Source organism: Gossypium raimondii, chromosome 2 (genome assembly GCF_025698545.1).
Source record: "Gossypium raimondii isolate GPD5lz chromosome 2, ASM2569854v1, whole genome shotgun sequence".
In the NCBI taxonomy this organism is placed as follows: domain Eukaryota; kingdom Viridiplantae; phylum Streptophyta; class Magnoliopsida; order Malvales; family Malvaceae; genus Gossypium; species Gossypium raimondii.
The window spans coordinates 44,921,621-44,932,394 of record NC_068566.1 but is presented as its reverse complement, the minus strand read 5'-3'; the positions used below and the strand labels follow the sequence as shown (position 1 = coordinate 44,932,394).

The following is a 10,774-nucleotide window of genomic DNA, read 5'->3' as shown; positions in this document are numbered from 1 at the left end:
CATGTACTCAATCTCATCATCTGATTGTGGAGACAAAGCCGATGAAAATCTAAAATGGGCTGCTAAAGGAGTACTAACAAGTTTAACACTCTACATATTGAACATGCAAAGAACTTTCTCAATGTATCCCTTCTGACTTAGGTACAATTTACTTACTTTTCTATCTCTGAGAATCTCCATACCAAATATCTTATTTACTGGTCCCAAATCTTTCATCTCAAAATTTTCATTTAGTTGGGTTTTGACCTTTCTTATCTCCCATTGATTTTTTACTGCTATCAACATGTCATCAACATAAAGGAGTAGATATACAAAAGAACCAAACCATCACTATTTTTTTAAAGTAAACACAACTGCCAAAACTACTTCTTTTAAAATCATGAGAAGTCATAAAGGAATCAAACCTCTTGTACCACTGTCTTAGTGACTATTTCAAACCGTAAAGTGACTTTTTCAGCAAGCAAACATAGTCCTTTTTTTCTTAGACTGTAAAACCCTCTGGTTGTTGCATGTAAATATCCTCCTCAAGTTCTCTATGCAAAAATACAGTTTTTACATCTAACTTCTCAAGCTCTAGATCATTCATGGCTACAATACCAAGCAAAGCTCGAATCGAACTATGCTTCACAACTGGGGAGAACATATCTGTAAAGTCCACTCCTGGAATTTGATTGTAACCCTTTACAACAAGTCTTGCTTTACATCTGGGTTCTTCAACTCCTAGAGTCCCTTCTTTCTTTTTAAACACCCATTTACAACGAACAACCTTTTTACCTTTAGGAAGTTTCACAAGATCTCATGTTCTATTTTTGTGAAGTGATTCCATCTCCTATTGCATAGCAAACATCCACTTTTCTGAGTCTTCACAACTAACTGCCTCAGAATAATTAGATGGATCTTGGTTTGCATCTATATCTTTAGCCACATTTAAAGCATAAGCAACTAGATCAGCCTTGGCATACTTCTTTGGAAGTTTAATTTCTCTTCTAGTTCTGTTTTTGGTGATAGAGTATTGTGGTGAAGAAGCAACTCTATTCTAAATTTTTGTACTGGCTTGAGGAGTCTGCTCTATTGTAGATTCTGGATTAATCTGATGCTCCACCTACTTTTGATTTTCTTTATTGGAAGAGTCTTTAAGAGATAAGTTAGGTAGCATAATAATTTCATCAAAAACAATATCTCCGCTAATCATAACTTTTCTATTTTTAGGACACCATAACTTATACCCCTTTACACCAGCTTTATGACCAAGAAAAACATATTTAATAGATCTCGGTTCCAATTTTCCATTATCAACATGAGCATACGCAGGACACCCAAAGATCTATTAAATAGATCTCGGTTCCATTGTAGATTAAAAAGATCTATTAAAAGCAACTCTATTCTAAATTTTTGTACTGGCTTGAGGAGTCGGCTCTATTGTAGATTCTGGATTAATCTGATGCTCCACCTGCTTTTGATTTTCTTTATTGGAAGAGTCTTTAAGAGATAAATTAGGTAGCATAATAGTTTCATCAAAAACAATATCTCTGCTAATCATAAATTTTCTATTTTTAGGACACCATAACTTATACCCATTTATACCAGTTTTATGACCAAGAAAAACATATTTAATAGATCTCGGTTCCAATTTTCCATTATCAACATGAGTATATGCAGGACACCCAAAGATCTTTAAATTTTAATGGTCAATAAGATTACTAGACCATACCTCTTGTAGAGTCTTTTTCTCAATGGCAACGAATGGAGATCGGTTGATAAAAAAACATGCAGTAGAGGCTGCTTCAGCCCAAAACGACTTTGGTAAGTTGGCATTTGACAACATACATCGAATCTTCTCCATGATCGTTCTGGTCATTCGTTCTGCAATGCTGTTTTGCTGTAGAGTATGACAACTGTCAAGTGTCTCACAATCCCTTCTAACTTGCACAGTTTATTAAACTCATCAGAACATAACTCTAAGCAATTGTCTGTGCGGAGGTATTTTATTTATTTTTCCGTGTGTTTTTCAATCATAGTTTTCGAAGACTTAAATGCGGAAAACACATCGCTCTTCTGCTTCACGAAGAACGCCCAAATTTTTCTGGAAAAATTATCAATAAAAGTTAGCATATAATTAGCTCCACCTTTCGAAGGCACTCTGGATGGCCCCCACAGATCAGAATGAATATACTCCAATGTTCCCTTCGTGTTATGGATTCCTTTGGTAAATTGAACTCTCTTTTGCTTTCCAAAAACGCAGTGCTCATAGAACTTTAGTTTACAAATTCATTGCCTATCAAGAAGTCCTCTTTTGCTCAATTTTGCCATGTCATTCTCACTCATATGCCCTAGGAACATATGCCAAAGTTTAGTAATATCATCATCTGACAAGGAAGAGGAAGCGACAACTGCATCACCAGTAACAGTAGAACCCTGCAGAACATATAACTTGGTAGTCTTTCTCTACCCTCTCATCATAACGAGGGAACTTTTGAAAATCTTCAAAACCCCACTTTCAGCTGTGTATCTATACCCTTTTGAATTAATAGTACTCAACGAAATTAAATTTCTCTTGAATTCTAGAACATGTCGCATGTCACTAAGTGTTCTGACAACTTCATCAAACATCTTAACTTTAATTGTTCCAACACTTGTGATTTTACACAAATCATTATTTCTCATCAAAACAACAACTTCAGACACTATTTTGTAAGTTGTAAACCAATCTCGATTAGGACTCATGTGGAAAGTGCAGCCTGAATCAATGATTCACTCCTCACTCACTTTAGAATTGTTGACAGAAGTGACTAGAAGTTCACCATCGTTGTAGTCTTCTACAACATCAGCTTCACCGAAATTTTCTAGTTGTTTTCCCTTTTGATTCGCAGCCTCCCTTTTGATATTATTTTGTAGCTTATAACATTCAAATTTAATGTGCCCTTTCTTCTTGTAAAAGTTACAAGTTTTACCTCTATTTGAAGACTTTGATTTACCCTTAGATTTACCGCGAGGATTCCATTTCTGTGTCATTCTACGATCATCATTAGCATTTCGATCTTGTCTCCTACAAACAATGAGACCCTCTCCTTAAGAGTCGAGTTTAACTACAAGATGCTTCATCTTACCATATGAGGTCAAAGAATCATAAACTTCATCAATTGTGAGAGACTTGCGGCTATATAAAATTATGTCTCTAAAGGTTGAATAAGACGGGGGCGACGAACAAAGTAGAATCAACCCTAGATCTTTCTTATCATACTAAACCTCTATGGCTTTCAAGTTTGAGAGAATTTCTTTAAACACTGTTAAGTGTTCGTGCACAGACGTACCTTCCTCCAAACGATGAGTATAAAGACGTTACTTCATATGCAGCTTGCTGGTTAGAGTTTTCGACATACATATTTGTTCCAGCCTCTTCCATAATCTAGCAACGATTTTCTCCTTTATCACATCCTGCAAAATTTCGTTAGACAAATGCAGATATAATTGTGTTAACGCCTTTCGATCCTTACACTTTTTCTCTTCATCCGTTAATATCGAAGGCATCTTATCTATCCCTAGCAGGGCATCCTCCAGATCCATCTTCGCAAGAACTGCTTGCATCTTAATCTACCACAACGCAAATCTAGTGTTGCGATCCAACAACGAAATTTCATACTTCAAAGACGCCATTATCGTGATCGAGATGAACAACCTGTAAGCTCTGATACCAATTTGTAAAAATAGAACGTCAGTAATGATAATGTATCGCAAAGAAAAAAGAGAGAAAAATAAGGAACACGCAAATTTTACGTGGAAACCTTTCGGGAAAAAATCACGGGCAGAGGAGATGATAATTCAGTATGTCGAATTCAAATGATTACAAGTGGAGGAAACTATGTCTATTTAGAAGCTTGTAAAACCATATTCTAATAGGAGTGTAGTAAGATTGAAACACCTTATTCTAATTAATATCAAATAGATTGAGTTTAATAAGGTTTAAAAAACCTTATTCTAAAATAAAATAAAAGAAGTGTAGTTCTATATGGATTTTACTTTTATTTTATTTTACCACCGTATTTTATTTAAATAAGGATTCGGTCACTTAATTTTAACAAATACTTTATTTTCCTAAAGTAGCCTTAGTTCAAGATTTAATTTACTATTGGCTTTGAAAGCAGAGATTATTGAACACGAATGTAGGTTTAAATCAGTGTCACCTACATTTTGTATAAATTTGAAAAGTACTTAAATATTTTTATTAAAATATGTGGGGATTGTTGGATTATTTTAAAAATATATATTAAAGAAACTACTTCTTTTAATATAAAAGGAAATTAAGGAAAAATATTTAATGTAAGTTTAATTAGTGTTAACTTACATTTTCTTTTAAATATAATTTATTTCAATTTATTTTTATTAAATGCTTTTAAATTCAATGTTGGTTTAAGAAAAAAAACTGTTCCACCAAGTAGGATAAATAGAGGTTCATCTTCTCTATTTATATATCCATTTTTAAATTGTTTTAGCTGAAGATTATTATTGTGGAAAGGAAAATTAAGTTTCATTATTAGTTCATAGATCTTCAGGAGGCGTGTAATTCTTTGAGGTGGTGTTGTTAAAGCTCTTGAATGTAATTATATCAAAACCGTGTTAGACCTGTCCATGGGCCGGGCGGCCCGACTCAGCCCGACGGCCCGCCCGAAATATGGGAGGGTTCGGGTAACAATATAGGCCCGAAATATGGGCTTGGGCAAAAAAATGAGGCCCGTTTAAAAAATGAGCCGAGCTCGTGCTCAACTTTTTTAGCCCAGGCCCGGCCCGACCCGACCCGAATATAATAAATATATATTTTTTATTTTTATTTTTTTAATTTAAAAATACTTTAAAATTATTTTTATTTTTTGTTTTTTATTTTTAAAATATTTTTTTTTGTTTATTAAAAATCGGGCCGGGCCGGGCTCGGACTTATGATTTTTTTCTGGGCCGGGCCTGGGCAAAATTTCAGGCCCATATTTCGGGCCGGGCCAGGCCCGAGCCTAAGAGTCGGGCCGAAATTTTTCAGGCCCGGCCCGCCCGAACCATGGACAGGTCTAAACCGTGTACATCAAGTGACAGATAATTTCACCTTAAGGGTAAAATGTTTAATCTTCTAGTTTTCTATTTATCAAATCTATTCCTAATTAGTAAGTGTGCAATTTATAAATAAATTTATTATTATAGTTATCATTATAATTATTTAATTTTAACGAAATTTATGAATAAATAAAATATATATTTATTATTAATTTTTCCTAACAATATATATATATATATATATATATATATATATTAAAAGATATCAAAAGAAACATATTTCCCAATATTTGTCTTTATGCAAGAATTGTAATATAAATGTTCAACGAATTTGTTCAAGTTATAATTTGAAAATCTAAAATACAATTTTAGAATGAGTAGACTTAGAAATCTTAAACGTCATTATGAGGAGGAGTATATATGCATTGTACTCTTTTTTTCTTTAATTGAGATTTTGTCTAATTAGATTTTCTTGGTAATATTTTAATGAAGTAACATATCATATGTATTAAAGACTTTTATATTAAGTTTTAACGAGATATTCACTTGGATAAAAACTTTGTTGTCCATTAATGTTAGGATCCTATGCCATGCATAATTGGGTTAATTATACCGTTAGTCACTTTAAATAGGGGTTATTCCTATTTTGGTCACTTCAATTTTTTTTGTTAGTTTTATCATTCAAAATTTTTTTTTGATGAAATTAGTCACTCCACCGTTAAATGGTAACGAAAGACTAACAATGTATTTATGCGAAAAATTTTGGAATGACCAAAATAGGAACAACTCTTATTTAGAAGGATTGATGGGTAGTTTACCCTAATTTTAGATTAACTAACATGAAAATGCACTGATAATCTTCCGTTACTATTTAATGGTGGAGTGACCAATTTGAACCTTTACTATTTTGGGTGACCAAATTAAAAAAAAAAAAAAGTGATTAAAATAGTAACAAGGTATAATTTTGTTTTATGTATTTCTAGAACGTGTGAATTAAGTGACACCCAAATTTTATAATGGTGTAAATTCATATACATGTTTCATTAATTTATAAAAACATATTTATTTATTGAGCTTATAGTGCACATATTTTGAAGGGAAAAAGGGAAACAAACAAGGCAGGAGGATTAAAGAAGAAAAACGTTTATTAATCGGCCTAGTTATTGTCAATCACCGTATTAAGCCAAATATATGGAAAGTTGGAAAGGGCTCAAACTTGCAATGCTGAAAGTGACTTCTTGTTACATGGTGAAATCATCTGAATTATTGACAAGGACGACCACTGGACTTCTAACATGGTGGAAACCATCCGACCAAACTATTTCTCCAAAATCGTATCTTCCTTCTGACTTTTTCAATGGCTTCAGAGTGATGTAATACGAGATTTCTTGCTTGGAGGGCGAAAAAATCAGCACCCTGGGCCAGATCACCACCTCCACCCCATCAGGCTCCTTGGCGACACCGAAATAAACTGTAGTTTTCTTCCCACATCCCACGTTTCTCACGGTCCTTTTGATGGTGATGGGGGATCGGAGATTCGGGACGCTAATGGATGGGTAATTTATGTTTGCGTTTGGTCCATGCATGTTCTTGCAGTTGGTATCGACCCCGGGAGAGGGCAGAACTATCCTCTCTATTCGTTCTTGGGTGTATCCCATGTTGCAGAGGAAGAGAATGTAATCACTGGTTTTCATGTCGTAAATAAGCCCTGGGTCCATTGCTTTTAAAGGGTTTATGTGGCCGGCACCCATATCGAAAGGGGTTGAACCTGCCATTGATCCACCAGCTAGGATGCTATCATGGCTTGCGTCTCTTGTATAAGCTGGGAAGGGCAAAATCATTGTCAGTGTACCCCAAATTTCTCTGTTTTTAACTTACATCATAAGAAAAAATAATAATGATAAAAAGTTCGTTTATCATATTCATCCCCTTATCTGCCATTGCCGTTGACTTGTGAGCATTTTACGCATTAATGAAGATGTACAGCGGTGAAATACTTGCAGGAAATGGAAAGATGTTAATTGCATCACATTCGGATCAGTAAGACCAAATGGTGATAAAGGGCTCAAACCATGGCAGTGATGGTGGATACGAAGAACATGTTTTCTTGCTAAAAAGTAAAAATTTGTGCCGTATTTGTTTGGTACCTGTGGTCATGATGGCAGATCTAGTGGCAGCAGGCGACCACCCTGGATGGACAGATTTGAGAAGAGCGCCCACTCCTGTAACGTGAGGACAAGACATCGATGTTCCCGACTGAAAATTCCATCGCACAAGGCGGCCATCGCTCGGCTGCAAAGTCGGAGGAGTTTGTGGTGGCCATGCTGCTAATATGTTGATTCCTGGAGCAGTGATGTCTGGCTGCAGTTACATAAAAACCAGAAAGAAAAAAACCAACAGTTATTATTCTAATCATCATCTGGCCTGCTTCTTCATTACCACTGAAAGTAATCATTCATGTCAAATGTAAAATTAATTAAAAACAATCAAACACTTAGCAACAACATTGCAATTGAAACCTTTTATTCCTTTTGCTTTCAAATGTGAAAGTCGTGCATACCTTGAGAATGTCAGGTGATATTGAGCTTGGCCCTCTGGAAGAAAAATACACTACGGTTGGCGCAGGTGACTTTCCAATGATTGTTTTACTCGGTGATATCTGAACTACAGGTAGCCTGAATTCAACAAAGATTTCATGTTAGAAACCCTTTCAGCATGATCATGACAGAAATAATTGTAAGACATGTTTACTGTATATATATGTTAAGGAAGGAGAATAGAAGATGTGCATAGTTTCGGTTCTTTGGTTGAGATAAATTTGCGTACTTGAGGGATTCTGCCAGATAGTTCCCTATTATAGTCCCCTGGTTAATGTCAACATGCAGTGTAGGGATATCATCGTCAACATCCGGAATTGGCTTGGTAAAGGGTTCGGCGAAGATCAAACCCAATCCTTTTGCTGTTTTAACGGCTACTTGTGCTATTTCATACACTAGTCCTGGAGTGTAAAAGCATAGGACTACTCTCCCAGTAGCTAGTTTTTTATTCCAGTTCCCCAAGCTGCACACTCTGCACATAGAACACATATAGCAATTTCATGCAAGGGGAGTTTGAATTGATTATTTTCTTCAAATGATTAACTCTTTGTACTTTTGCATACAACATATATATATATATATGTCACTGACAGATTCAGGTAAGAGAGAGAGATCACCCATCAACAAAATAAGTGATTGCATCCGCCAGTCTGCCTTTGATTTCTTTGCTGATTATGCTTTGTCCCTAAGGAATTAAGATTAAATCAGTAAAAGTAATACCATATGCACATAGTAGATAAAGGGAACGGCTTGGCACAAGTTGGTGATTTAATGTTCATGGCATGCCTCAAATGGTAACGGAACCTAATCTTGATTCTTTTTTGTCTAAAATAATTCCTTTGTTCCTTGAGAATTTATTTGATTTGATCTTACGAGCTTACTATCTTTTTTAGAGTGTTTTGGTGCCCCTGTGCGGTTTTGCTCTCAAAGGCATTATTACAGGATTATGGATCATCTTTGGGAACTTTGTCTCTAAGTTTGACTTTAGTGTTTTCATAGTTTATATTTTGTTAAGCATTGAACTTTTTTCTTGGCTTGTTTAGCTTTGGCTAGTGCTACAATCTCTGTGTTTTAATAAAACTCATTTTTTATTTGTAGGAATTGTAGGTTTTGGCGAAAGATCATATCAGTTACCATTATGGTGAAGTTTCTGTCAAGGACAATTTCAGTTGGAAAACTTCTATCAATAGTTGAAGCAGCTACGCAAAGGGACCATGGTGCAACATTTTGGACTAGAGATGGCTCTGGACCATCATTCCCTGCAGAGAACACTACAGTAATACCAAGTTGCATTGCGTGGAATGAGCCAATATCTGCACTTGATGCGAAGAATGGGGACAAAGGAGGCGTTGCACCAAATGAGGCTGAGATTACATGAACTCCGTCATGCAAAGCATCATCAAAAGCTGCTACGATATCAGCTTCTGTACAACTCCCTACACCATTTATGCCCCAGCATATTTTGTACACTGCAACCCTTGCCCAAGGTGCGCCACCTCTAGCAGTACCTTGGCCAATTCCAAAGAAGCTAGCATTTTTCACTATCGACCCTGCTGCTGTAGAAGCGGTATGCGTTCCATGACCGAGAAAGTCTCTTGCTGATCTATATTCAGGGTTACCGCTCATGTTAAGAGGCCCATACTCTTGTTCAAACCCTTTGAGATAGTAACGTGCACCAATTAATTTGCGGTTACATGCTTTTGCAGGCTCAAACTTTTCTCCTTCAACACATACTCCTTTCCAAGATGATGGAATTGGTCTCATGCCAGGCTTTTCCTGGAAACTTTCAGATTCTGGCCATACGCCTTAAAGATTGAAAAACATTACAGACATATAAGGCAGGATGCCATTGAATATTACAGTATCTTTTTCTCTTTCTTTCCTTTTATACAACAATAATCTGTTTACATTTGTATAAAGAAGGAAGCTACTAACTAGTGCAGGGAAAGAGTTTATTTGAACTTGATATATAAACGAGGGAATATGTATATGCTGGTTGAATACCTGTATCAAAGATCCCAACAACTACGTCTTGACCATTGGTGAATTCCATTGGAGTAACTCTAGTTTCATCCAGAGTAAGGCCAAGAAAATCCCAGCTTCTTGTTGTGTGCAACTTTAGTGTCTTGCTCCTGAAGACTGATACTACTTTGTCCATCCCTGCACGCAATATTTTCTTCTCTTCATTGCAACAATTCTTACTTATCAGAAATTTAATTCAGGAACTAGCAAGCTTTATATATTATATATAAAATGGAAAAGTTAGCTAATTACTAGCCAATATGGTTGCTTGAGATGAATTGAGCTTTGCTGAAAACCCCGAGAAACTATTGCTGTAGCTATAGAGGATGGACCGCTTGGCATCTTCTTCACTGAAAGAAATTAAGTTAGAGAAGGAATTTTGTAGATTAAAGACATGTTTACTATAAAATATACGAGTATTGAAAGCAAAAACCTAGCAAACACATCAGAGAGGACTTGAATATGAAACTTGGAAGTCAGTATGGGGTCATGGAATTGGTTGATGCCTAAATAAACTATGTAAACCTGCATGGATAAAATAACATGAGATTAGTCAGATATTGAGATGATCATTTAAGTGGAAGAAGCACTTTATTGGGTATAAAATTACATGAGATGTGGATGTTGTGTGAGCAAAATAAAGTGAAACTGCAAGGAATAGGACCCAGAAGGATTGAAGATGACAAGTAACCATTGTCTCCTATTGAATAACCATAATGTTGGTTTGGGGTTAAATAGTGTAGTAGAGGCTGACATAACTTTGAAAAATTGGTGGCCGGCCAAAGGATCGATGGTTATAGTGCGTGTTCTTGAAGGCTTTCAAAGCTGCAACAACACTGACATACCTCTTTTAATCCATCATTATATTTTCCCTTCAAAGTTAGTTGACAAAGATGAAATTAACAATCCCAATGGTCCTCTCACCACTTTGATATTCCTACTTGTCTAGTGTTGCACCTATATACATCAATGATCTTAGGTTAGAATTAAAAGTAAAGACTACCTTCATAAAGCTCCACCATATACCATGAATACCATAGAGGGCAATGCATGTGCCCTTCATCATTCTCTAGAATAATACCTTTGCATCAGCTTCACCTTTTTTATCTTTATAGTTG

The 10,774-nt window shown here is 35.7% G+C and overlaps 1 protein-coding gene and 1 long non-coding RNA gene across 2 annotated transcripts; one reads left to right on the top strand and one right to left on the bottom strand.

The window, feature by feature from the left end:
* Nucleotides 1-6,164: 6,164 nt before the first annotated feature.
* On the bottom strand, nt 6,165-10,396 carry LOC105789077 (subtilisin-like protease SBT3.18). The gene is made up of 10 exons (XM_012616302.2): nt 10,267-10,396; nt 10,090-10,181; nt 9,909-10,006; nt 9,639-9,794; nt 8,769-9,439; nt 8,252-8,319; nt 7,864-8,106; nt 7,598-7,712; nt 7,185-7,398; nt 6,165-6,859 (listed from the first exon to the last, which is right to left on the bottom strand). Exons 1-10 carry the CDS (start codon nt 10,348-10,350, stop codon nt 6,279-6,281), a joined length of 2,322 nt encoding a protein of 773 aa, XP_012471756.1. The 5' UTR covers nt 10,351-10,396; the 3' UTR covers nt 6,165-6,278.
* On the top strand, nt 6,745-9,512 carry LOC128039259 (uncharacterized). The gene is made up of 3 exons (XR_008193762.1): nt 6,745-6,879; nt 7,041-9,201; nt 9,341-9,512. It is a non-coding gene; the product is annotated as an uncharacterized LOC128039259 (long non-coding RNA).
* Nucleotides 10,397-10,774: the final 378 nt, after the last annotated feature.